A 27,881-nucleotide genomic window follows, 5' to 3' on the forward strand; every position below is an offset into this window, starting at 1 on the left:
GAATCACCGTGAGTTCAAGGCCTCTCTGAGACTACATAGTGAGTTCCAGGTCAGCCTGGACGATAGTGAGACCCTTCCTCGAAAAATCTAACAAAAAGAAAACAACAACAACAACAAAAACCTAGCACCTGAGCCCTACCCTACAGAGAGGACTGAAGTGTTTTGGAGTGTAATCTGGGGCATCAGGGTGTTCCTGTTTTTTTGTCCTTTACTTAATAAAAAACTTTTCATTTATTTATTTGCAAACAGAGAGACAGAATGAATGAATGAATGAATGAATATATGGGCATGCCAGAGCCTCTAACCTCTGCAAATGAACTCCAGATGCATGTACCACTTTGTACATCTACCTTTATGTAGGTACTTGGGAATTGAACCTGGATCATTAGGCATTGCAGGCAAGCGCTCCACTGAACCTTTTTTTTTTTTTTTTTTGAGACAAGGGTCTTTCAATGTAGTTCATGCTGGTCTGGAACTCATAGTCCAGGCTAGCTTTGAACTTATTTTCCTGCTTTGGTTTTACAAGTACAAGTGGTTGCTAGCATACCTGGCTAACACACACACACTTAAAACACATGACATGGGTGAGGAGGTGGCTCAGTGGTAGAGTGCTTGCCAAGCAAGTACAAAAACCTGTGCTTATTTCATAGCTCTGCATAAACTGGGTGTAGTGGCACTCAGGAGGTAAAGGGAAATCAGGAGTTCAAGGTCATCCTCAGCAAACTCAAGACCCTGCCTCAAAAAACAAGACACAAAGACTTCAGGAATAACAGCTTATACCTGAAGTTCTGATTCTTCAGAGACTGAGGCAGGAGGATGGCAAACTTGAGGCCATCCTGGGCCACCTAGTGAGAACTTGTCTCAAAAATGAAAACAGTGAGAATGAAAATACTTAGTAGCAGAGGCCAGTAAGTTGAAAAGGAGACATAAAGGGTGGAGAAAGGAAGGGAGGAGGATACTTAATAGGTTGATATTGTATATATGTAATTACAATGATTGTAATGGGGAGGTAATATGATTGAGAATGGAATTTCAAAGGGGAAAGTGTGGGGGTGGGGAGGGAGGGAATTACCATGGGATATATTTTATAATCATGGAAAATGTTAATAAAAATTTAAAAAAAAAATGAAAACAAAAACAGTTTTCTCCTGTGACAAATTTTGGCTTTATGGTAGGGTTACTGTGTATGCACTACTGTGAACAGACCTCTAGAGCATTTTTATCTTACCAAACTGAATTCTGTACCCATTGACCAGCCTCCCACATCTCCTCTCTGTTTCAAAATTTGACTGCTTGAGTACCTCATGTTTAAAGTCTGGAATCATGAAATGTTTGCCTAAAAAGCCTTGAGGGCTGGAGAGATTGCTTAGTGGTTAAGGCACTTGCCTGTGAAGGACCCAGGTTTGATTCCCCAGGATCCACGTAAGCCAGATGCAAAGGCAGCACACGCATCTGGAATTTGTTGGCAGTGGCTGGATGCCCTGCCATGCCCATTCTGTTTCTATCTGCCTCTTCCCCCCTCTCTCTCACTCAAATAAATAAATAAATAAGCTAACAAACATGAATTTTTAAAAGCCTTGAGCTTTTCTTTCTTTTTTTGAAGTTTTATTTATTTGAGACACAGAGAGAGAAAGAGGCAAAGAGAGAGAATGGGCTCACCGGGCTTCTAGCCACTGCAAATCAACTCCAGATGCATGTGCCCCCTTGCACATCTGGTTTACATGAGTACTGGGGAACTGAACCTGGGTTCTTGGGCTTAGCAGGCAAGCACCTTAACCACTAAGTCATCTCTCCAGAACTGTTTGTCTTTTGAAAAAATAAATCTGGGAACTGGAGAGATAGCTTAGCAGTTAAGATGTTTGGCTGTGAAGCCTAAGGATCCAGGTTCAACTCCCCAGAATCCACATAAACCAGATGCATATGGTGGCACATGTGTCTGGAGTTTGTTTGCAGTGGCTAGAGGCCCAAGCATGCCTTATGAGTGCTGGGATTACAGGCATATGTCACCCTGCCAGCTCCTTTTTTATATTTTTATTTTTTGATGTAGGGTCTCACTCTAACCCAGGCTGACCTGGAATTCACTATGTAATCTCAGGGCGGCTTCAAACTCATGGTGATCCTCCTACCTCTGCCTCCCAAGTGCTGGGATTAAATGCACCACCACATCTGGCTTTGTAAATAGTTTTTAAAGACTTTTTCTTGTTTCGATTTTTTGCGGTAGGGTCTCACTCTAGCTCAGACTGACCTGGAATTTACTATGTAACCTCAGGGTGGCCTCGAACTCGTGGTGATCCTCCTACCTCTGCCTCCCGTGTGCTGGGATCAAAGGTGTGCGTCACCACGCCAGCTTAGAGACTTTTTTATTGACAGATTTCGTAATTATAGAAGTAAACTATGATAATTCCCTCCCCTCCCTCACCTTCCCCTCACAAAGCCACCCTCCATCATATTCCCTCCCCCTCTCAATTAGTCTCTCTTTATTCCTCTTTTTTCACCTTTGATGTTTTCATCTTTTCCTCCTATTATGAGGGTCTTGTGTACGTAGTGCCAGGCACTGCCAGGTCATGGTCATCCAGGCCGTGTTGCATCTGTAAGATGGCATTGTAACCAGTGCTCCCGCTTCCTTTGGCTCATATTCTTTCTGCCGCCTCTTCTGCAATGAAATTTGAGTCTTAGAAGGTGTGATAGAGATGTCTCAGTGCTGAACACTCCACTGTCACTTCAATTACTGTAATTTAAAAAAAAATTAATTAACTTATTTGCAAGCAGAAAGAGAGAGAGAGGAAAGAGACAGACAGAAAGAATGGGCATGCCAGGGCCTCTAGACATTGCAAACAGACTCTGGATGCCTGTGCCACTTTGTACAACTGGCTTTTTATATGGGTACTGGGGAATTGAACTCCAACTGTTAGGCTGTGTAGGCAAGCTCCTTAACTGCTGAGCCATCTCTCCAGCCCATAAATAGTTATTTATTTATTTATTTATTTATTTATTTTATTTGAGAGAGAGAGAAAGAGGCAGACAGCGAGAGAGAATAGGCATGCTAGAAGCATATACCACCTTGTGCATCTGGCTTATTTGAGTCCTGGGAAATTGAGCCTGGGTCCTTTGGCTTTGTAGGCTAGTGCCTTAACTGCTAAGCCATCCCTCCAGTTCTGTAAATTGGTTTTTAAATACATATATTATTTTATTGTATTGTATTTTATGAAAGAGAGAGCACGACAGGGAGAGAGAGGGAATTGGCATGTCAAGGCCTCCAGCCACTGCAGTCAAACTCCAGATGCATGTACCACCTTGTGCGCATGTGACCTTGTGCATCTGGCTTATGTGGGATCTGGAGAGTTGAACATGGTTCCTTAGGCTTTGCAGGCAAGCACTTAACTGCTAAGCCATCTCTCCAGGCCCTGTAAACAGGTTTATTTTTATTTGTTTATTTATTTTAAACAATTTATTTATTTATTTGAGAGAGAGAGAGAGGGAGAGAGAATGGGTGAGTCAGGGCCTCCAGCCACTGCAAACGAACTCCAAATGCATGTGCCACCATATGCAACTGGCTTATGTGGGACCTGGAGAATTGAACCTGGGTCCTTAGGCTTCACAGGCATACTCCTTAACCACTAAGCCATCTCTCCAGCCCTATTTTTATTTTAGAGAGAGACAGAGGGAGAGAGAGAATTGGTACACCAAGGCCTCAGTCACTGAGATCAAACCTCAGATGCTTGCACCACCTAGGGAGCATGTGCCTTGTGCTTGCCTCACCTTGTGTGTCTGGCTTATGTGGGATCTGGAGAGTCAAACATGGGTCCTTGGGCTTCACAGGCAAGCACCTTAACCACTAAGCCATATCTCCAGCCTGTAAATAGTTTTTTTTTTTTTTAAAGCTTTCTTTTTCTTTTTTTCTCCACAGCTGGGGATTGAATCCTGGCTTTGTGCATTCCCTGCAATTGCTCTACACCCCTAGCTTAATTTCCTTTTTGAGTTTTTCATTATTAGTATATAAACAATGCAATATTTTTTATGTTTTTATTTATCTGCAAGGAGAGCAAGAGCTAAAGAGAGAGAAATATACACTCCAGAGTCTCTTGCCACTGTAAGTGAACTCCAGTCTCATGCACCACTTTGTGCATCTGGTTTTACATGGGTACTGGGGAATTGAACCTAGACCATTAGGTTTTGCAACCAAGTGCCTTAACCATTGAACCATCTCTTCTACCCCTAGACATGCAATATTGTTGGCACATTGGCCTTGTATCTTACAACTTCACTGTGTTTCTCAGTTTAAAAGAATATTGTGAAGTCTTTAATGCTCTCTACATATATCATCATGAGACCATCTGAGAGCAGAAATGCACTTGACTTTTTCCAGTGGAGGGGAGTTGCTTCTTTTTCTTCCCTGATTGCTCTGGCTAGAATTTCAAGTCTTTTCCAGTGGCTGGATGTGGTGAGAGTCGGCATCCTTGCCTTTAGGCTGCCTTAGAGGACAAGCTTCCAGTTTTTTCGCCATTGGATGTGATATCCACTGCGAACGTTCTGTGTATGCCCTTTATCATGTTGGGGCAATTTTCTTCCATTTCTAGTTTGTTGAGAGCTTTTCCCCAGAGACCTCCATCCTTAGACTAGTGAAGCAGGCTGTCGCCTGTCTCTCTGATTCTAAATATGCTCTCACGTCTTCAAGCCATTGAAAGTGCACACGGAGCCTCAGGCATTAGAACCAGCCCGGATGGGGGAAGCTGGGAGTGGGGTAAGATAGGGAAGCACGGCTTTCTCTCCTAGGGGGAAAATGAAGAGCCGTGACCCCAGAGGGTCTCCCTAGCCACGGGGGTCTCACAAACACAGCACCCCTCAAACCTCACCCCTGGGCAGCCTCCCCCTCCCCGCTTGGCCCGCGGGCCACGCCCACCTCTGGCCACGCCCACACGCCTCTGCCTTCCTGCGGGTCCTCGGCTCACGGCTCAGGCCAGGCGGGCCTTGGTCCAGGTGGAGCATCCCGCTCTGCTTGCTTTCAGCACCCTGGGAGGAGGATGAGATCCGCAGGGACCGAGTGGAGCCTCAGAGCGTGTCCCTGTCTTGGCGGGAGCCCGTCCCTTCCGGGGCTCCCGGGGCCAACGGCACCGAGTACGAGATCCGGTACTACGAGAAGGTGAGTTGGCTCCGGAAGACACCGGGAGCAGGGCTGTCGCCCGCCTGCCTCCGGCAGCACCCCACCCTCCCCTCCCTCCCAGACGCAGCCTGCAGCTGCAGTCTCCCCAGGAGGGAAGTGCCCCCTCCTCTGGTCGCGTCCTCAGGCGGACTCCTCACTATCCGCTCCATTTGCATCCTCTTGGCCCCCTGAACAGAGCTGGCCTCTGGGTATGGCTGGAGCTATTCATAACACCCGCAGAACCCTGTAAGGGAAAAGAACACAGTTGCCAGATGGCTTCAAGTCTACATGCGTATGTGACCCTGGGAAGGGATTGCCAAATTGGGAGGTTGCTGGTAAATGTTTGACAGCCAGCCCCCCACAACTACGGCTTGAATTACTATGATCTTCCTGATGTAAAGGACATATGTGTGCACTATAGAGTTACCGTTGCTGGGACAAAACACCCTGCCCACAGCAGCGTCTAGAAGGAAAGGGTTTATTTCGGTTTATCACTGAAGGGGAAGTATCATCGTGGCAGAGAAAGCAGCGTCCAAGGGTGAGCATCACATCTTGCCGTACCAGCTGGGAGGGAGCAGTAGAAGGGAGCTAGCTAGTGAACACCCGGAAGCGCTGGACTAATCAACCACAAGGGCCACTGAGGTACCCACACACCTCCTCCACGAGGCTCTACCTCCCAAAGGCTCCACCAGCCAGCTGAGGACGGAATATGCCCTTTAATCATCAACACATGAGGTTGTGGGGGCATTTTTTACATTCAAACCAACACATGCATATTACTTATAATAGTACTAAAATGCATGCAAGAGGCTGGAGGGATGGCTTAGCCGTTAAGGCATTTGCCTGCAAAACCAAAGGACCCAGGTTCAATTCCCCAAGGACCCATATTAGCCAGATGCGCAAGGGTGTGCACTGAGGTCCTGGTGCGCCCATTCATTCTCTCTCTCTCCCCCCTCCCCCTTCCTCCCTCTTTCTCTGTCAAATAAATAATATATACAGGGTGAAGAGATGGCTCAGCAGTTAAAGGCACTTGCTTGCAAAGCCTGACTGCCCAGGTTTGATTCCCCAGTACCAATGTAAAGCCAAATGCATAAAGTAGCGCTTGTGTCTAGAGTTTATCTGCAGCAGCTGTAGGTCCTGGCACACTCATTCTCACTCTCTCAAATACATAAATATTTAAAAATACATGCAATACTCAAACTCCATGGAGGCAATTTTTGAAACAGGTTCTTGCTACCTAGCTGGCCTTGAACTTGCTGCAGTCCTCCTGCCTCCACTTCCCAAGTGTTAGGACTACAGGTCTGTACCACCACACCTGGCTTTCCATATAGCCAGTTGATTCATATGAGGCTTTTTTTGTTTGTTTGTTTGTGTGAGACAGAGTCTCACCATGTAGCCCTGGCTGGCCAGGAGCTCATTATGTAGGCCAGGCTGGTCTTGAACTTTAGGTAATCCTCCACCTCTGCCTCCCTAGTGTTGGGATAAGACTTACGTGCCACTGCCTGGTTCAAATTTGCTTTTTATTTTTTACTTAATTAATTTTTTTTCGAGGTAGGATCTCACTCTAGCTCAGGCTGACCTGGAATTTACTATATAGTCTCAGGGTGGCCCCGCACTCACTGCAATCCTTCTTCCTCTGCCTCCCAAGTGCTGGGATTAAAGGCATGCGCCACCAAGCCCGGCTTCAAATTTTCAAAAATACTTTTGTAGACCTTTTTGTTTTTGCTTCCCCTTCCTCAAGGTTGGCCTTGAACTCTGTGGCTCAGGCACCCCTCCTGCCTCACGAGTACCTGGGACCACAGCTCTTCACAACCATACCCAGCTCTCCTCTCCTCTTTTTCTTCCTTCTCTTCCTCCTCCACATTCTATTCTTTCCTTCTCCTTCTCTTCTTCTCCCTCCTCTTCCTTTTCTTCCCCCTGCTGCATCTTCTCTCCTTTTTCTACAGCCTCCTCTTGGTGTTATGTGCCCAGGCCAAACTGGAATGTTCAATTTTCCTGCCTTTTTCTCAGGAGCCCTGGGAGTATAGGTCTGTGCCACCACACCTGGCTTTTTCTTCTTGGATACACTTTTAATCTGCGGTTCAGTTCAGCCATGATTTGACAAATGTAGAAACATCCCAACCCACTCTCTTTTCCTCCATAAACGTACGTCTTTTACATCTGAGATGTAATCTACTGTGAAACAGTTCCTTACTTGCTGCAAATTAGACTCATTAAAATGAAACCACTTTCCCCTTCAGCAGCACATGCATCAGAACTTTACTTGGCGGTGACATGGGGACTTCTTTGCTGACTTAGATAATTTTTTGTTATTGTTGTTGTTCTTCCAATGGTTTTTGTTTTTATTTATTTATTTATTTATTTGAGAGAGACAGAGAGGGAGAGGGAAAGAATGGGCATACAAGGGCCTCTAGCCACTGCAAACAAACTCCCGATGCATGCAACACTGTGTGCATCTGGCTTACGTGGTTTTGGGGGAATTGAACCCAGGTCCTGAGGCTTCACAGGCAAGTACCTTAACTGCTAAGCCATCTCTTCAGCCTTTCAAATAGTTTTTTTGAGTACTAATTGGGACAGTCGAGGTGATCAGGAAAGTCCCGAGTCACTGCTGGATGTACAGCCCGGGTGACCAGCGAATGGGGTGCCCCTGGCTGAGGTGGAGCTCCACCAAGGAGGAGGAGTGGGCGGGGCCAGATGGTGACGGGGGTTTTGCTCCCGTGGTATCCCAGAGGCCTGTAGGCCATGCAGCATCCAGGCAGACTCCTTGCAGCTCAGACTCAGCTCCCGCCTTGAGCTGGAAAGAGAAGAGAGTGGCTGGCAGCATAAAGGAAGGGTGTGTGTGGAAGAATGGCCAGGACATGGCCACAAGGAACCCTTACACTTAGGTGACAGTGGTGAGGGACACTGGGAGAGAGCTACATATGCTGCAGTTGTTAGAAATGACTCATGGAGAACTGATATCTGGAGCTCAGACAAGAATCCCAAGGCTGAGGGCTGGAGGGATGGCCCACTGGTTAAGGGCACTTGCTTGCAAAGCCTAATGGCCTCAGTTTGAGTTCCTCGTACCCATGTGAAGGTATGTGATTCTGGAGTTCTTTTTAGTGGCAAGGGGCTCTGGCATGCCCATTCTCATTCACAGCTACTCCCCTCTCTCTTTCTCCTTGCAAATAAAAGGTTTAACCAGAAGGAGAGATACACCTTGCTGCAGGGTGCTGCTTGGGGGACTGTGGGATGGGACTGCAGGGCCTTTGATGGTGGCAGTGAAGGGGCTCTTACTGGACACAGAAAGCACTCTTCCCTCTCTTCAGCGGAAGCTGGAGATGGCCCTTGCCCACCAAACCCAGTTTGCTCATCTGTGAAACAAACAAAAAACAGAAAAGTGAACAAGAGAACAAGATAATGCTTCCTGTTCTCGTGCCTTGCAGGACGTATCTGTTACCTTTTCCCTGCTGACATAAAACACCTGGCCAGAAGTTGCCTTTAGAAGGAAAGTGCTTATTTCCAGCTTACAGTTTCAAGGGGAAGTTTCATTATGGTGGGGTGTCACATCTCCACTGATTAGCAAGAAGGAATTAGAGTGAGCTAACTAGCACAGTCAAGCAAGGCTGGACTATAAACACCCCAAGGCCCACCCCCAGAGACACACCTTTTCCAGCAAGGTTCTACCTCCCAAAGGCTCCACCCGAACTTACTTTGTAGCTCCAGGCTGGACTCAAACTCACAGTGATCCTCCTACCTTAGCCTCTACCTCCTACCTCAGCCTTCCGAGTGTTGGGGTTAAAGGCACAATCTTATTTATTTATTTGCAAGCAGAGAACAAAGGAGAGAATGGGCATGGCAAGACCTCTGGCCACTGCAAACTAGCTCCAGATGCGTGCATCACTTTGTGTATCTGGCTTTCATGGTTACTGGGAAATTGAACCCCAGGCTGGCAGGATTTGCAAGCGAGCACTTTAACCACTAGGATATCTTCCCAGCCCTTCTCTAAAGTTTATTTTAGGCAGAAGTGGAGTGGGGCACCCAAGTCTGGGATGAGGACTGTGGTGGAAAGAGGCACTGGGGACCCCATGGAAGAAGCCTCTGCAGTCTCCCAAGGGAGTTGGAGTCAGGTTCCCCCTCCGTACCCATGCTTACCTTGAGGGTGCTTCTCTCGCCTCCTTGCCCATCTCCTCACATCCTTCTGCCAGCAGACTATCTAGTGTCACTTCTCCATCCCCTCTAGGGACAAAATGAGCAAACTTACTCTACAGTGAAGACAGGGGCGCCTACGGTTACCGTCACCAACTTGAAGCCAGCTACCCGCTACGTCTTCCAGATCCGGGCGGCCTCCCTGGGGCCCTCCTGGGAGGCCCAGAGCTTCAGCCCCAGCATTGAAGTGCAGACCCTGGGGGAGGGTAAGTCGTACACTTGGAGGGTACTTGGCTCAGGCAGGGAGTCGAGGCAAGGGTTAGGGGACATGTAGGGGTCAGATAGTAGTAATCAACGAAAGAAAGTGAGTCTTCCTTGAAGTGGGGCAGAAGTGGGGCATGATGACACAGGCCTGGAATCCCTTGTGAGGCTGAAGTAGAAAGATCGAGAGTTCAAGGCTAAACCATGCTGCACAGAGAGTTCAAGGTCGGCCTAAGCTATACAGCTGAGACCTTGTCTGGAAAATAAAGGGGCTGGAAAGATTGCCTAGTGGTTAAAGGTGCTTGCTTGCAAAGCCTAATGACCCAGGTCCTATCCTCCAGGACCCAAGTAAAGCTAGATGCATATAGTGGCTTATGCATCTGGAATTATTTGCTGCAGCACGGAGGCCCTGGTGTATCCGTACTCACTCTCTCTCTCTTTCAAACAAATAAATAAATTTTTTTAAAAATAATTAAGGAAGGGCTGGAGTGATGGCTTAGCAGTTAAGGCACTTGCCTGTGAAGCCTAAGGACCCTGATTCAATTCTCTAGGTCCCACATTAGCCAGATGCACATCGTGGCATATGTGTCTGGAGTTCGTTTGCAGTGGTTAGAGGCCCTGGCATGCCCATTCTCTCTCTTTCTCCCTCTATCCATAAATAAATTAATTAAAAAATTAAAAAAAACTCTTTTAAAAATAATAATAACTAAGGGAGCCAGGTATGGTGGCTTACTCCTTTAATCCCAGCACACTGGGAGGCAGAGGTAGGAGGATCAACATCAGTTTGAGGCCACCTTGAGACTATATAGTGAATTCCAGGTCAGCTTGAGCTAGAGTGAGACCCTACCTCAAAAAAACAAATAATAATAATAAAATAAAAAAGGCTGGAGAGATGGCTTAGCAGTTAAAGCACTTGCCTCAAAAGCCAAAAGACACAGGCTTGATTCCCCAGTACCCATATAAAGCCAAATATGCAAGGTGGGCATTTATCTGGAGTTCATTTGCAGTGGCTAGAGGCCCTGGTGCTCCCATTCTCTCTATCTGTCTCTGTTGGCAAATATATATATTTAAAGTTCTTATTTATTTGCTAGCAGAGAGAGATGGAAAGAAGAGAGACAGAGAGAATGGGTGCACCAAGTCCTCTAGCGACTGTAAATGAACTCCAGATACATGCACCTCCTTGTGCATCTGACTTTACATGGGTACTGAGAATCGAACCTGGGTCATTAGACTTTGCAGGAAAGTGCCTTAAGTGCTGAGCTATCTCTCCAGCCCAATAAAAATATTTTTTAAAAACTGCTGAACTTTAGACTTCCTGATCTTAAAATAGCTCCAGCTTCCCAGTGTTCTGAACCCCCTTACGCCTCACTTCTGTCCTCAGGGCGAGTGGGGAGCAGCTTAGCTCCCTCCTTTGTTGCTCAACCTGCGGCGCCCCAGCCTTCAGGATCTCACCTCTATCTATCCTGAGCAGCTCATGAAAGTATTTTCACGGAACAAAGGCAGTTTCCCCCTAAGAGGTGTTCTGGCACCAGCTGTCAAGATAAGAATTCTTCCCAACCGCCAACATGACTAATCCAAGATAGGAAGCGCTAGGAGCCCAAAGGGAAGTGAAGATAAAATGTTCAGGAAGCCCCGGTTCCAGGGAGGAAGATGGCACTCCTGACTGGAATGCCCATCTGTGCCAGGCAGAGGCCAGGTGCTGGGGAGAGGAGATTAGAGCAGTGTCTTGAAGGCCGGGGAGATTTGAATAAGTAGAGATGGACAGGAGCCACTCGGGCCGAGGGAGCTATCTGGGCAAAGGCTGGCCTTGCTTCTGCTTTCTGTGTAACCCGCCATGCGGCCCTGCTGGTCCCCAGGCCTGAGCCGTCCTCCTCCTCCTGCCCACGCTGAGGCTGCTACACACGTTTTCCCACTCTCAGTTTAGTCTGCAGCACTTTCTCGTTAACAGTTACTCTGAATCTTCCCGTCTCAAGTACCTCCCCTCCATCTTTACTCCTAACTCCACGAGTTCGCCTCCTTCTTTTCCTCTCTAGGCAATTATTGGTCCACCAGTCTCTGTGGCCCCCAGGATAATTTCCTACTCATTAGCCTGGCATTCAAGGCCCTCCAGGTTCTGTCTCCTCCACCTTCAATTCTATGTCGTTACCCTCTGTACTCCTGTCCTCTACCTGTCCTCCAGCCATGTGGGGTGTCTTGCCTGTTCCTGAGCTCCGTGTACATTGGGTCTGGCATGTAGCAGCAAGCCCCTCTAAGGGTTCCAGGCCAGAACTCTTCGGTGAGGTTTCCTCGATGGCCTCAGGGAGGAAGTACTGGGCCTCTGCTTTGTTCTACACGGTTCTCTGTTTCTTTTCATGTATGTATGTATGTATGTATGTGACAAAGAGAGGAAGAAAGAGAGGGAGAGAGAGAGAGGCTGATAGAGAGAATGGGTGCACCAGGGCCTCCAGCGACTGCAAACGAACACCAGATGCATGTACCACTTTGTGCATGTGACTTACATGGGTCCTGGGGAATTGAACCTGGGTCCTTTGGCTTCTCAGGAAAGTGCCTTAACTGCTAAGCCATCTCCCCAGCCCCTCTTTCCCTTTTTATTTTACACATTACTTTTGTCTCACAGTCCCAAGCTGTGCATGTCTCCAGGGCAGAGATTAATTTATTCACTTGTAGAATTGTGTTGTGGACAGGTAGAATCCTGTAGGCTCCTGCCCAGGTTCAAAGAAGAGGCTTTGGCATCAAGCAAAGGCTTTGGGGGTCAGGTTCAAATCTTGAGTTTAGCTGGGTGTTGTCACAAATGCCTGTAATCTTAGCACTTGGGAGATAGAAGCAGGGAGATCAGGAATTCAAGGTCATCTTTGGCTACATAAGTCCAAGACTAGCCTATGCACATCTCAAAAAATCAAAAGCAGGAGCTGGGGAGATTGGGTCAACAGGTAAAAACACTTGCTGTGCAAGTTCAAGGACCTGAGTTCAGTCTCCAACCCTCATATAAGATGCCAGGAGTGGCCACACATGCTATAACCTCAGCACCGGAGGATTCTGATCAGCCAGTCTAACTGACAAAGCTCCGGGTTCAGTAAAAGACTGTCTGGGAAAACAAGGTGAAAGAACGGTCCAGGACATCTTCCTCTAGCCTCCACATGCATGTGCATTGGGTGTGCCCGTCTATACACACAAGTGTATACCATACACAAACACCACCCATACTATACACACACCACCAACAAAGAGAAATGCATACAATCAAAAATGAGAGCCGGAGCTGGGTGTGGAGGTGCACTCCTTTAATCCCAGCACACATGGGAGGCAGAGGTAGGAGGATCACTGTGAGTCTGAGGCCAGCCTGACACCTCATAGTGAATTCCAGGTCAGCCTGGGCTAGAGCAAGACCCTCCTTCAAAAAAAAAAACACAAAACAAACAGGGGGTGGAGAGATGGCTTAGCAGTTAAGCACTTGCTTGTGAAGCCTAAGGACCCTGGTTTGAGGCTTAATTCCCCAGGACCCACTTAAGCCAGATGCACAAGTTGGCACATGCATTTGGAGTTTGTTTACAGTGGCTGGAGGCCCTGGTGCGCCCATTCTCTCTCTCTCTCTCTGCCTCTTTCTTTCTCTGTCTGTTGCTCTCAAATAAAAATAAAACAAAATTTTAAAAAAACAGACAAGAAAGAAAGGAAGGAAGGAAGGAAGAAAGAGAGAGAGAAAGAAAGAAAAGCTAGAGAGATGGTTAGTAGTTAAGGTGCTAACCTGTGAAGCCAAAGGACCCAGGTTCGATTCCCCCATTACCCATGTAAGACAGATGCACATGGTGGTGCCATGTGTCTGGAGTTCGTTTATAGTAGCTAGAGGCCCTGGCACACCCACTCTCTCTTTCTCTATCTGCCTCTTTCTTTCTCTCTCTCTCAAATAAATAAATTAAATTAAATATTGAAAACAGGGCTGGGGAGATGACTTAGCAGCTAAGGCGCTTGCCTGCTAAACCTAAGGATCCATGTAAGGACCCGAAGATTCGATTTCCCAGGACCCACGTAAGCCAGCTGCACAAGGTGACACATACATCTGGAGTTCGTTTGAAGTGGCTGGAGGCCCTGGCATGCCCATTCTGTCTGCCTCTTTCTCCCTCTCTTTCTCTCTCTCCAATAAATAAATAAAGTATTTTAAAAATATTTAAAACACACCCTCGCTGGGTGTGGTGATACACGTCTTTAATCCCAGCTCTCAGGAGGCCGAGGTTGGAGGATCACTGTGAGTTCAAGGCCAGCCTAGGCTACAGAGTGAATTCCAGATCAGCCTGAGCTAGAATGTGACCCTGCTTAAAAACCAAACAAAAAAGCCGACAACCTCATCCAGTGTGTCTGGTCACTTGGGGAAATTAGCTAACGCTCCTCCTTGTGGGTCTCTGTCTCCTCTGCAGTGGAGACTGGCCGTGATGAAGCGGGTAGTATACAGCTCAGGCAGGCCCACAGCCTCTTGTCCTTGATAAGTATGCAGTGGGTGTCAGCAAATGTTCCAGATTGGGGGGTAGGGGAGGTCAAATTAGGGGTCATGCCACTGGACCTTCTGTCTCTTGCCCACTTCAAAGGCATAAGGGGGAGGCGAGGCCCAGCTGCCTAGATCCCTGCCCTCTCAGAGCTAGGCTGTCAGTGGAGGGGCCTGCCTAGGAACTGAAGGAGGCACTTGGCACTGTGGCTGATGGGGTCATGGTGGTTTCTTTGGGGAGCAGTGCTGAGGGGTCCAGGAAGGAGTCTGAGTTGGAGCTGACCCAGGAGCCTCACCCCTCAGCCGGTCTCTGTCTCCCCGTGTTCCTCACAGCTGCCTCAGGGTCCCGGGAGCAGAGCCCCGCCGTGGTCGTCACCGTGGTGACCATCTCAGCCCTTCTCGTCCTGGGCTTCGTGATGAGCGTGCTGGCCATGTGGAGGAGGTAGGTCCCATCCGTGATGACCCCTAGCGGGTCATGCCTGCCCCTGTACACACATAGGCAGCTGCGTCTGTGCTTGCCTTGCACACGGGCAGGTTTGCACGTGCAAGCATGCTGCTGCTTAGATACCCCGGTGGTCACTGGGTGTGGCGGTGGGCGCCTGCAATCCTGGCACCTGGGAGCTGGAGGCAGGAGGATCAGGATTTCAAGGAAAGCTGTGGCAATATATGGAGTTTGAGGTCAGCCTGGGCTACATGAAACCCTCTCAACTCCCAATTTTCTTTCTGGTTGGCGGTGGGGGGTCCGATACTAATGTGGCCAAGTCCGGCCCCTCCCCCCCACTGCTCACGTGACAGCCAGCACCGCAGCCAGCTCAGCCACACCGCTGGCATGAAGAGGATTTAGTGCCTTAACTCATTAAATGTCAGAAGGCATCGCCGAGGGTGGACTCGAGCACTGGCTGTTCCCGGGTGATTAGCATTCTCCCGAGGCGCTCTGAGGCCCCCAGCGTCGGCCCCCAAGGGGACTGGAGGCTCTTGAACACAAGCAGAGAGAAGAAAGAAAGTCTGTGGGTAGGGGGCAGGGGGAAAGCTCGTAAGCCTGAGCACCCCCCCACACACACCAGAAAAGAAGCTTGTAGGAGAGCAGGCAGAGAAGGGGTGGGAGAGACAGGGAGCTCTAGCCTGGTTGGGTCTGATTAAGAGAAGATTCTAGCCTCTTGGCACAAAGGGGAGGTTTCACCAGGATATACCCAGGGTTACACTGCTACATGCACAGACCCCAGGTGGTCAGTCTGGGGCTGTGGTGGGCCTGGGCCAAGAAGGTGGGAAATCTGAATGTGAGGCGCTGGAGCTGGGTACAGAGGGAATGAGGCTCTGGGGAGCTGCACCTCACAGTCTGGTCCTCCCAGAATATCCTGTGAGCTCGAAGGACTGAACGGTAGTTTGCTGCTGGCTACTGGCATGGTGTTGACTTGGAAAGCAGTGACAAGATTGGAGGGAAGGGCATCACCTCGCTAGGCTGGGAGCCACTTCTGCCTGGGCCAGGGGGCTCATGAGAACAAGACGAGAGCATGGAGCTTCTTCCTCACAGAGCTTAAGGTCCATGTTGTGGGTCCGCTGGAAAAGAGGGGATGGAGGGGATGGGCGGGTGCTGAAAGCATCCCACTCCGCCTTTAGTGTCCTGGCTCTGGAGGCGGGGAGGAGGGGAGGAGGGGTCACGGGGAGAAGCGAGCAGGAGCCACAGCCCAGGAGCATCTGTCCAGAAAGGCTGTAGACCGGGGGGCGCTGGTGCAGACAGGCGAACCAGCAGCCGATTTGCCGACCCGCTTTCAGCCCAGCTGCCCCTCAGTGGGGAGAGCCAGCTAGGGCTGTGCTGCCAAGCGGGAGGCTGACTCCTCCAGTCTGTTCCCAGTCTTGCAGACTATGTGACATCGCTTAGTATCCTTTCTCCCCATGTCTCACTGAATTTGGCGCATGCCTGCTTTCGGTCTCTCTCATTAGTTTAAGTGTGTGTGTGTGTGTGTGTGTGTGTGTGTGTGTGTGTGTGTGTATGGGCATGTCAGGGCCTCCTGTCACTGCAAACTCCAGATGTGTGCACCACTTTTGTATCTGCCTTTATGTGGGTACTGGGGAATTGAACCCGGGCAGGCAGTCTTTGAAAGCAAGCACCTTTAACCACTTAACCATCTCCCCAAGCCCTCATCCTCATTAGTGTTAACATTATTATTTTTCCCGAGGTAGGGTCTCTCTCTAGCCCAGGCTGGCCTTGAGCTCACAGCAGTCTTTCTATCTCTGCCTCCCAAAGGCTGGGATTAAAGGCGTGTCCCACCACATTGGTAGTGTTACTTTTTTTTTTTTTTCTTCTTCAGGGTAGGGTCTTGCCCAGGTTGACCTGAAATTTGCTATGTACTTTCAAGCTGGCCTCGAACTCACAGTGATCTTCCTACCTCTGCCTCCTGAGTGCTGGGATTGAAGACCATCATGCCCAGCTATTTTTTAAAATTGGCATACAGTGTTGGGAATGGCTTGCCCTGCCAGCATGAGGACCTAAGTCGGGGTCCCCAGTACCCACACAGGATGCTAACAACAGGGATTATCTGTCGTTCCTGCATCTGCTCAACCTTCCCTCTTCCACTCATTTCTTCTGGATGTTTCTCCCAATGCATAGCTGTCCCATCAGTCACCACCCTGGATGACACCAGTACCATTGGATGGCATGTATTGTTCTCTCTTGGTTCTGACCAAGAACCTTCTTTTCTCTGATGTAGCCATTATCCAGGTCATTCTCCTGACCCTGCTCCAACCAAAATGCACAGTGGAGTTTCCCTCCTTCTGGCCTACAAAGGCCCTTCCTCACAGCTTTCTGTCTAAGCCATGTCTACCTCCCTGCCCTTTAGCTTCAGAGTGGCCCCTCAACTTCTCACCACCAATGCTGCAAATCTGCCTTCCTCATAGTCATACTCCCTCCCCCTTCCAGGATTCGTCTTTCTCCCTGGCATGGAGCCCAACCCCTTCTTACTGTCTTGGGAGCCCATCGGTACATGTGATACTCCCCTCTTCCCCCACACAAGAGCCAACATATGTTAAAGCTTAGTTAGTGTGCTAGCCAGCTTTCTGTCGCTGTGACAAAATATCTCGGGAAATCAGCTAACAAGAAGAAATAAGTTATTTCAGTTCACAGTTTCAGAGGCTTGAGTCCATGGTCATATGGCCTTTGGACATGTGGTTGGCATAGTCTTCATGGTGGGAGTTTAAGCAGATGTTATAGCAGCCTGGAAGGGGAGGCAGAGGTAGGAGGATCACTGTGACTTCAAGGACAGGCTGAGACTACATAGTCCAGGTCAGCCTAGGCTAGAGTGAGACCCTATCTCAAAAAAAACAAAACAAAATAAAACAACAACAAAACACAGAAGCCTGGAAGGAGAGTAAAGAGAGAGAGAGAGAGGTAGGAAAGGTCTAGGATCACAGTATTCCCCTTGTGGCATAACCCCAGTGACACCCCTCCCCTAGGCTCCACCTCTGAAAGGTTCCACCATGGGTTGTGGATTCACAATGGTCTGTGGATTCACACATGGGCTTTGGGGAGACATTCAAGATCCACACAATAAACCAGAGGTGGTGATACACGCCTTTAAACCCAGCACTTGGGAGGCAGAAGTAGGTGGATCACCATGAGTTCAAGGCCACCTTGTGACTACATAGTGAATTGCAGGTCAGCCTGGGCTAGAGTGAGACCCTACCTCGAAAAACCAAAATAAATAAGATCCACACTATAACAAACAGTAAGCTGTTTGCAGTGCTATTAGGTAGGGTGTATTTATTCTCATTTTTTTAAAGTTTTTTTTTTTTTTGAGGTAGCCCAGGCTGACCTGGAACTCACTTGGTAATCCCAGGCTGGCTTCAAACTCACAGCAATACTCCTACCTCTGCCTCTCGAATGCTGAGATTAAAGGTGTGCACCACAATGCCTGGATTATCCTCTTTTGTATGTCTGTGTGAGTGTGGGGGGGGGGTGGTTTCTCGAGGTAGGGTCTCACTCTGGCCCAGGCTGACCTGGAATTCACTACGTAGTCTCAGGGTGGCTTCCAACTCACAGCGATCCACCTACTTCTGCCTCCTGAGTGCTGAGATTAAAGGTATGTGCCACCACGCCCAGTTTATCCTTTTTAAAAATTTATTTATTTAATTAGATTTTTCCAGGTAGGGTCTCACTGTAGCCCAGGCTGACCTGGAATTCACTATGTAGTCTCAGGGTGGCCTTGAACTCATGGTGATCCTCCTACCTCTGCCTCCTGAGTGCTGGAATTAAAGGTGTGAGCTTCCATTCTGTTTTTATTAAAGAGAAAACTTCGATCCCCAGTCCCCTAGCCGCCGAGGGGGAGGAGATGGGAAGCGAAAACAAGCAGTCAGGGCATGGAGCACACTTGCGGACATCCTACCATAGCCCCGGGCTCCGGTTTCTCTTCTGAGACATCCTCTCAGTCCTCCCCTAAACCTTCATATGACTCCTCCCACCCATCACTCCGCTTTTTTCTTCCTTCTTGTGACCTCCCCCCAATTCTCTTTTGACCTCCCCATTCTCTTGTGTTCTTTCTCCTTGAACTGCTTCTTTCTCTACCCAGCCTCTCACTATCCAGTTGTTCCTCTCCCCAGGCAGACCATGGCCCCTGACTTTGTATCTCAGGGGCAGACCTCTCCAAGCTCCAGAAACACCCGCAGTCCTGCCCGCTCGCTCACTCGTCCTCCTTGCATCTTCCAGTCCTACTGCCCACCTACCTCCTGTGAGCCTGAGTGTCTAACTGAGAACATTTCCTCTTCTGTCTTGGTAGTGGCACCCCAGAAGCTCTGCTGGGCAACTCCTCCCTCTTCCTTCCTGCTACTCACCTATCTTTAAGCCCTGTGACTCCTGTTATCTTCTAGTCTGACCTCTATCCAGGATATGGTCACCCAGAGCCCAAGCCAGTGCCACCTCCCAAGGAGATCACAAAGCAGCTTCCTCCTCAGCAGTTGGGATCATCTTTCTAAAATGCCAATTAAATCAGAGAAACTCCCCTGCTAAAGGTCCCCAGGAGCTCTCTTCTGCTCTCAGAAAAAAAGTCCAAGTCTCCTTCAGGCTCAGCAGGGGCCAGCCTCAGGAGTCCCAAATGTCAGCCTGCAGCTCGGTTGCTTATCCTTGATGGCTCCAGGCCAGGACTGGCCCAGTGTCTGTTGCCGGGTTACACAGTTCCTGTCCTCTTTCTTTGAACCTGTGGGTTTTGTGTGTGTGTGTGTGTGTGTGTGTGTGTGTGTGTGTGTGTGTGTTTTCCTGAGGGCAGGGTCTGCCTGTCAAAGCCAACAAGGACAGCTTGAGGCTTCCAGTCAGGGGTGTAGATTAGGGTGCCTCTGGGATTGTGAGATTTTTCAACTGTGATTCAAAGTGGAAATACCAGGAATATTGATAGGATCAAAAGGCCGGACATCTGGGATGAGGGTTGAACATGCTGTGGGGAGGAGCTTGTGCAACTGTGGCAAAGGGAGAAGGGAGGGTGGGAGGAAGAAAAGGAGACAGGGAGGGAGAGAAGGAAGGGAAGGAAGAAGATAGGAAGGGATGGAAGGATGAAGGGAAGGAGAGGGAGAAGAAAGAACAAATGGAGGAAGGAGGGAGGAAGAAAAGGAGAGAGGAAGAAAGGGAGGAAGAGAGGCATTCTGTCTAGCTGCCTCTCTTTCCTTTTAATAAATCAATACATACAATATTTTTTTTTAAAAAAAGATCATCTAGGGCTTAAAAGATGGCTTAATGATTAAGTCACTTGTCTGCAAAGTCTAAGGACCCAGGCTCGATTCCTCAGAACCCATATAAACCAGATGCACAGGATGGTGCATGCATATGGAGTACGTTTGCAGCGGCTGGAGGTCTTGGTGCACCTATTCTTTCTCTACCTGTGTCTCTCTCTCTCTCTTCAATAAATGGATAAATAAAATATTTTCAAAAGAAGGAGGGAGGGAGAGAAGGAAGGAAGGAGGGAGGAAGCTTTCTAGCCTCAGGTTCCTCTACCAGGGCCTTTTATTTGATTTTTTTTAGGTTAAGTTTCACTGTAGCCCAGGCTGACCTGGAATTCACTATGTAGTTTCAGGGTGGCCTCGATCTCATGGCGATCCTCTTACCTCTGCTGGGATTAAAGATGTGCGCCACCTCCCCCGGCTGGGCCTTGCCTTTTGAAGGGACGGAGAGGTTCTGCTTAGGGTCCTGGCTAAGAGGGAGGGCGGGTGGTGTGGTGATAGGATGACTCTGGCCCACAGGCCCTGCAGCTATGGCAAAGGAGGCAGGGACGCCCAAGACGAAGAGGAGCTGTACTTCCATTGTGAGTTGTCTGGGCTGCACCCATCTCCCTCTTCAGCTCCTTGCCCGCTGCCTCCCGGTACCATCCAAGCAATGGAGCCCCTCTCCTGAGGCTCTTTCTCTCCCTCCATTCCCAGTCAAAGTCCCCACACGCCGCACGTTTCTGGACCCCCAGAGCTGTGGGGACCCGCTGCAGGCTGTGCATCTGTTCGCCAAGGAGCTGGATGCCAAAAGCGTCACGCTGGAGAAGAGCTTGGGAGCAGGTAAGCAAGCCCCCATCCCAGAAGCCTGGACTCAGCAGAGGGCCACGCCCACCGGGGAAGCCACGCCCGCCCGGGACGACCTCCGCGGTCCCCGCCTCTTCTCTCCGCCTGTCTCCCACGCCCCGGCCCTGCGGCCAGAAGTCCCGCCTCCACACTGAAGGCGGCCTCTTGCCCATCCAGAGGCGGTGGTGGCTCTGTCCTGCCCGCTCGGATCCCCAAGGACCCTTTGTGATGTCTGCATTCAGCCCCTTTCACCACGAGCCTCTCCCGACTGCAGCTCCCAGTTTAGTTCATGGGGCTTGGGGGAGGCGCTCCTTTGAACTCGGCCCAGAGCCACCAAGGTCTAGCCAGGGCCATGCGGGGTGACTACGGCACTTCCTCCATAAAGGAGCATGACAGAGTGGTGTGGTTGCCCACGCCTTTAATCTCAGCACTTGGGAGGCTGAGGTAGAAGAATAGCAGTGAGTTCCAGGGAAGCCTAAGACTACATAATGAATTCCAGGTCAGCCTGAGCTACAGCGGGACCCTACCTCAACACACACACACACACACACACCCAGGTGTGGTGGTGCACACCTTTAATCCCAGTACATGGGAGGCAGAGGTAGGAGGATTACTGTAAATTCAAGGCTACCCTGATACTACATAGTGAACTCCAGGTCAGCCTGGACTAGGGCGAGACTCTACCTTGAAAAGCAAAAGAGAAAGGAGTGTGACATGGCTGGAAAGATGGCTTAGTGGTTAAGACACTTGCCTACTTGCAAAGTCTAACAACCCTGGTTCAACTCCCCAGTATCCACATAAAGCCAGATGCACAAAGTGGTGTATGCATCTGGAGTTTGTTTGGGCCCTGGCACACCTATATTTTCTCTCTCTTTGGTTGTAAAGAAAGAGAGAGAGAGAGAGAGAGAGGGAGAGGGGAAGGGAGGGAGGGAGAGGGGAAGGGAGGGAGGGAGGAAGGAAGAAGCATGGCAGCTGCTACTTAAGAGCTGATATGGACACACCCCAGGGCCTGGTGGGCTCTATAGTGGCCAGTCCCCTACCTCATTTTGTTTGTCCATGGCCTCAGTTACCTGTGCTTAGAGAAGCTGACTCTCAGGGCTTCATGGTTAAGGTGCTTGCCTGTGAAGCCTAAGGATTTAGGTTCAATTCTTCAGGTCCTACGTAAGCCAGATGCACAAGGTGGTGCATGCATCTGGAATTTGTTTACAGTGGCTAGATGCCCTGGAGCACCCATTCCCCCCCCCCTTTCTCTCTGTCTCAAAACTAAATTAAAAAATTTTTTTAGCTGGGCATGGTGGCGCACGCTTTAATCCCAGCACTTGGGAGGCAGAGGTAGGAGGATCGCTGTGAGTTCGAGGCCACCCTGAGACTACATAGTGAATGCCAGGTCAGCCTGGGCTAGACTGAGACCCTACCTGGAAAAAAAAAAATTTTTTTTAAAGAGAGAAGCTGGGTGTGTTGATGCATGACTCAGGTGGCAGAGCTCCATGGATCACCATGAGTTCAAGGCCACATAGTGAATTTCAGGTCAGTCTGAGCTAGAGTGAGACTCTATCTCGAAAAAAACAAACCAAACCAAAATAATAATAATGAGAGAGAGGGAGAAGCTGGCTTCTCTCCTGGTCACCAGGCCACTGGACAGAAGCCAGAAGGACAGTAGAGCAGAATGCATCACTGCCACCCGTCCTATGTCACGCTGGGTTTAAGAGCCTTTGATGAACTGGCGTGTGCAAAGCTCTGTCTTTGAAGCTTCCCAAAGAAGGAAACTGAGGCCAAGAGAGGACAGAAGATGAAGCCGGAGGTCACGCTGCTGGAGTGCTGGGATCCGACTCAGAAACTCCATGAGACCAGCCAAGGCCTCCCTCTCTCCCGAGCAGTGCCTGAGGCCCCTTTCCTCACAGGGCGGTTTGGGGACCTGTGCTCTGGCTGCCTGCACCTGCCTGGCCGTCAGGAGCTACTGGTGGCCGTGCACACACTGAGGGATGGCTGCTCTGACTCACAGAGGCTCAGCTTTCTGGCTGAGGCCCTTACCCTGGGCCAGTTTGACCACAGCCACATCGTGCGGCTAGAGGGTGTCGTCACCCGAGGTAAGCCTGGAGCCCCACATCTGGCTCCCTAGCTGGGCGGAATGTGGCTAGCCCCTCCAGACACAGCCTCAGCTCCCGGTCACTTCGTGACGCAGGCCAGTCCCTCTCCTTGAGCAGCTCCTCTGACCCAGGATGGCCTTTTTGGGCTGTAGCGATGCCTGAAGTGTGGGTCACTTTGACTCAAGTCACCTTTCTTAGCTAACTTGGGGCAGATAGCTCCTGACCTTGGCCTCTACAGACAGCTGTTGTTTTGATCTTCAGCATATGGGGATTCTGGGCCAGCAGGAGGGTGGCAAGATAAGGGAACTTGGCTTTGATTCTGTCTATCTTGGCTGAGGTTGGGCCTGGTCCAGGGAAGGTATCACACAGGTAGAGAAAGCTATTTAGTATGTGTCCCCATCCTTGGCACAGGAAACCCCTTGATGATTGTCACTGAGTACATGAGCCATGGGGCTCTGGATGACTTCCTCAGGGTGAGTGATCTGGGCCCCCGGGGGTACTGATGACCATTTCATGCTTGGTCCTTCCCTTTCCTCTTGGGACAAGGGACTGACATTGCTCCCATTGGCCAGGCTGACTTGGTGGCTGCACACAGGGTACACTGAAGCCCGGAGGGGGCTTAGTGTCTTCCTGGGGCCCATAGCAGCATTGTGTCACCCTGCCTTCAGTCCTCTCTCCCCACCCCATAGCATCACGAGGGGCAGCTGGTGGCTGTGCAGCTGATGGGGCTGCTGCCAGGGTTGGCATCGGCTATGAAGTATCTCTCAGAGATGGGCTACGTGCACCGGGGCCTGGCAGCCCGTCGAGTCCTGGTCAGCAGTAGCCTCGTCTGTAAACTCTCTGGCTTTGGGCGGGGTCCCCGGGACCGAGCTGAGGCAGTCTACACTACTATGGTAAGGCCTCAACACGGTAAGGGCTCTGCTTGCTGCTTCTCTGTTGCCTCCTAGTGGCTCTGGCATCTCCACCTCCTCACCCCAGTTCTTTTTCCTCATGTGGGGGTCACTACCCATCCTGCCCCTTCCCCTGAGTAGTCCTGCACTTGTCTACAAAGCCTGACGATCCAGGTTCGATTCTCCAGTACCCATGTAAAGTCAGATACACAAAGGGGCACATGCATCTGGAGTTCCTTTGTAGTAGCTGGAGTACCTGGCATGCCCATTCTCTATGTCCATCTCTCTCTGCTTGCAAATAAGTAAATAAAAATAAATAAATAAATAAATATATTTGTTTTTTTGAGGCAGGGTCTCACTGTAGCCCAGGCTGACCTGGAACTCACTCTGTAGTCTCAGGGTGACCTCAAACTCATGGCAATCCTCCTACCCCTGCCTCCCAAGTGCTGGGATTAAAGGTGTGCGCCACCACGCCTAGCTTAAAAATGTATTTTTTAAAAAAGACAGATGACGCTGAATGTGGGATAGGGTGGCCTGGCTGTGACTTAGTACCTGCTTACCCTATTCTGCCTGCCCATCCACAGAGCGGCCGGAGCCCAGCACTCTGGGCAGCACCCGAGACTCTTCAGTTTGGTCACTTCAGCTCTGCCAGTGACGTGTGGAGCTTTGGCGTTGTCATGTGGGAGGTGATGGCCTTTGGGGAGCGGCCCTATTGGGACATGTCTGGACAGGATGTGAGTGACCTATGGCTTCAGCTCCCTGACCTCTGCTCATTGACCTTTGACCTCTCAGATCTAGAGCTGTGTGTCCTTTACTTCCCATGCTGCCTGGACACTGCTTCAGTCCTCTTTGGGGAGGGTGGGCATAGGGGAGGACCTGAAGTCTCCTGTCTGCTCCTCATCTCTGTGGCCAGGTGATCAAGGCAGTGGAGGATGGTTTCCGGCTACCACCCCCCAGGAACTGCCCATCCTCCCTGCATCGACTGATGCTTGACTGCTGGCAGAGAGACCCAGGTGAGCGGCCTAGGTTCTCCCAGATCCACAGCGTCCTGAGCAAGATGGGGCAGGACCCAGAGCCCTCCAAGTGCGCCACGACCGCCTGTCCCAGGTACACTCTTCTTAATCCTCAACCAACTTTTCACCTGTCCAAAAATGGCTTCCCCATTGTCCTAAGTGCAACCGTCCAACTGCCCCATCCCACCTGCCCAGGAGTGGCCGCTCAGCCAGTTGCCCTGGGTAGATCTAACCTCTGCTCTACCTGCCCTCAGACACAGCTCACTGCATCCTATCTTTGCCTCACATATCCCAGCTATGATGATAATAATACCTATATTTATTTTTTAAACATTTTATTTGTTTATTTTGAGAGAGAGAAAGAGAGAGAGAGAGAGAGAAAATGGGTATGCCTCCAATCCCTGCAAATGAACTCCAGATGTATGCGCCAACTCCTGTATCTGGCTTACGTGGGTGCTGGGGAATTGAACCTGGGTCCTTAGGCTTTGCAGGCAAGTCCCTTAACCACTGAGCCATCTCTCCAGCCCCATCTACCTATATTTATAATAGTTCCAGAATATGCATAACTCTAATAAACAAAGTAAGTGAAGTTATTATTAACTGTTTCAAATATGTACCACCTGGCTACCCATATGGTAGATATGGCAGCCTTAGACTATTCTAGAACCCCCAGAACCTTTCACTGTCTCAGCACTCCACTGCTTGAATATCCTAACCTTCCCTCTTCAAGGCTTGCTGAGTAGCACACCTGAGCCAGGCTTAGCCTTGGGGCATGGCTACCCTCCATTTCTCCATGACCTTCCTTGGGCCTCTCAGGAGAGTGACCACCTCTCAACCATTGCCTGACCTCTGCTCCCCAGGCCTCCCGCACCCCTGGCGGACCGTGCCTTCTCCACCTTCCCCTCCTTTGGCTCTGTGGGTGCCTGGCTGGAGGCTCTGGACCTGTGCCGCTATAAGGACAGCTTCGTCGCTGCTGGCTATGGGAGCCTGGAGGCTGTGGCTGAGATGACCGCCCAGTGAGTCAAAGAAGTCAAGGCCAAGGCTGGGGTTCAGGGGACCTGGGACTCAGCCCTACCTAGATGGGAAATCCCTGTCGGTCCTGGTTCTGGGCTGTGCCCTGTCCAAAGAAGGGGAGGGAGAGACCTGGCCCTGTGGGAGGAGACATGGGGCTGGGCCCCCTGGGTGTGACCGGCCCTTATTCCAGGGACCTGGGGAGCCTGGGCATCTCCTCGGCTGAGCATCAGGAGGCACTCCTGAGCGGGATCAGCGCCCTGCGGGCTCACGTGCTGCAGTGGCAGGGCCAGGGTGTGCAGGTGTGAGCCACCAGCCCTGTCAAGGACCCTGCAAACTGCACCCCTGCTAGGTCGAAGGAGAGCTCTCTTCCTCCTTGTGGGCCCCAAGCTGGTTTGGGGGCCACAGTCTTCCCTCATTTCATTTTCCCACTCAATATCTTGCTGACCTACTGGCCCTGGGGATGATCCTGGAGTTTCAGATCCTGGAGAGGACCCCTGAGATAACCCAAGGAGGAGGCTCAGGGTCTCAGGCGGAGCTGGGCAGGGATGGGAGGGAAGGCAGTTTACAGTTGCCCTTGCTCAGGCTTCTCTGGCTTCCACACTCACTGGGGGTTGGCCTACCAGGTGTGTAACCCCCTTTCCCAATGGTTCCTTGGCCTGTCAGACAGCACAAGCAGTCCTAAGGGATGCCAGCTGAACCTGGTGGGGCCCACAGCTGCCTGGTCCTGGCATGTGGGAGGCTGGGCCAGAGGGGCAGGGTCCCTAACTCCTTGTGCCTTGGCTGAGTCTGTCAGGACCCTGGACCAGAGGCCCAGGCAGGCAAGCGGTGCTGAGCTCAGGAACTAGAACCCCAGGCTGGCGCTCTGGAGCTGCTCGCTTCCTGTCTTGGGATGAGAAGCAGGTTCCTGGTGGGCCACACAGGTCCTGTTCTCTCCTGGGGCCCAAGGCCCCAGTTTGCATTCCTTTGTTGGACTGACTTGCAAGAACACAAGGTTGTCTCACTTAGCATCCTATAGGGTGGTGAGGAGACAGCAGGGTTCTCTCTAACAACCTGGTCCAATCCCACTGTACAGATGCAGAAGCCCAAGCCCACAGCCTCAGAGCCGGGGCTGGGGTCAGACTGCTACCCAGGGAAGAGGCTGGCTCTAGAGAGAGCCCTGGGCCTGGCCTGTGGCACCGGCACTCTTTCCTGGATTTACCCCCTGGTCCATCAGTGGTGACCGCTGTGGGCGGCTATGTCCCTGTGTGCGTGTGTGCAGCACAGCCTCCTGGGAACACCTCCCCAGTGTGGCCCTTTCAGAGCTCTGGCAGGAGCGCTCTGCTGAGCTGACCTCCAAGTCCTTTCCTACGAGGGCTCCTTAGCAGTGTGGTCTTGACACTTGGGCTGTCACAGGAGGACTGCTGGATGTGAGCAGGGCTACCAGGGCCAGGTTTGTCCATGTCACTCCCCTGACAGATGCCTGCTCTGGCTTGGCAGCATGGGGTTGAGGTGGCATGGGCTGAGAAGGAGGAGGTCGGTGCGGGGGAGAGAGAAGTGGGCGGAAAACAGAATGACCTGGCAGTGGATGCGTGCCAGCCCCCTCCCCCAGGAGCGCTCAGGGCCACAGGGAGGGCGGGCCAAGAGGCAGGTGGACACGCGTGGTGTGTGCCGATCGAGGGGCGTCTGGAAAGGTTTCTTAGCTGAAGCCAGCGGTGAGCAGGGCCTAGAGATAGAAGGCCTTCTCCCCTTGGGGTGGGTGGGGTTTACAACAGGCCGATGTTGCAGGCTTAGGGCAGAGGTGCGTGGCCAGGGGCTCACTGGTGAAGAGCCCGGGAGCGGAAGGGGCACAGATATCTGGGGAGCACCCCATGGTAGGGGACAGTGACTCCAGCCTTGGGTGCCTTGGGCCTCTGCTGCCAACAGCAGCTCCTCCCTCCTTGGAGTGACTCCACCCATGAACCCTTACCCCTGCTCGGTGACCATGGGGCCCCTGGGGGCAGACTGAGATATTGCTTCCACCTTTGACAGGGCTGGAGGCCCTCTGACAGGCACTGGAGGCAGCCTGGGCCAGCATCCAGGGCCCATGGGTGGGGGGCAGCGTCCTATCTCGGGTGGTCAGGACATCATCGCCCATCTCCAGGCACATCAGTCACTCTCTTGAGGTCAGACTCCTCCCCTCCCCCAGCGGTCCTGCAGAGGGGCTCCAGGCCATGTTGGCAGGACTTCGGTGTCCAGGGTAGATCTCGCCTCACTGAGGAGTGAGGTCCTGCAATCCCGATGGGTCCTGGGCCTCAACCCTGCACAAACACTGATGTGATATGTGGAGTGTTGGGTCTTGGGGGACCCTCCAAAGATCTATTTTTATATGGA

General features: G+C 50.9%; 1 protein-coding gene across 1 annotated transcript in view; it reads left to right on the plus strand.

Moving 5' to 3' along the window:
* Window positions 1-26,851, plus strand: part of Epha10 (EPH receptor A10) — a 47,423-nt gene extending 20,572 nt beyond the window's left edge. The window contains exons 6-17 of the mRNA XM_045150292.1: window positions 5,007-5,140; window positions 9,363-9,534; window positions 14,337-14,445; window positions 20,223-20,284; window positions 20,400-20,525; window positions 22,430-22,615; window positions 23,027-23,088; window positions 23,305-23,508; window positions 24,090-24,239; window positions 24,419-24,612; window positions 25,379-25,534; window positions 25,723-26,851. Coding sequence (XP_045006227.1) covers window positions 5,007-5,140; window positions 9,363-9,534; window positions 14,337-14,445; window positions 20,223-20,284; window positions 20,400-20,525; window positions 22,430-22,615; window positions 23,027-23,088; window positions 23,305-23,508; window positions 24,090-24,239; window positions 24,419-24,612; window positions 25,379-25,534; window positions 25,723-25,837 — 1,670 coding nt within the window. The 3' untranslated portion in view covers window positions 25,838-26,851. The remainder of the gene's footprint in view (window positions 1-5,006; window positions 5,141-9,362; window positions 9,535-14,336; window positions 14,446-20,222; window positions 20,285-20,399; window positions 20,526-22,429; window positions 22,616-23,026; window positions 23,089-23,304; window positions 23,509-24,089; window positions 24,240-24,418; window positions 24,613-25,378; window positions 25,535-25,722) is intronic.
* The last annotated feature ends 1,030 nt before the right edge of the window (window positions 26,852-27,881 follow it).

This window comes from Jaculus jaculus, chromosome 5 (genome assembly GCF_020740685.1).
Source record: "Jaculus jaculus isolate mJacJac1 chromosome 5, mJacJac1.mat.Y.cur, whole genome shotgun sequence".
Classification (NCBI taxonomy): domain Eukaryota; kingdom Metazoa; phylum Chordata; class Mammalia; order Rodentia; family Dipodidae; genus Jaculus; species Jaculus jaculus.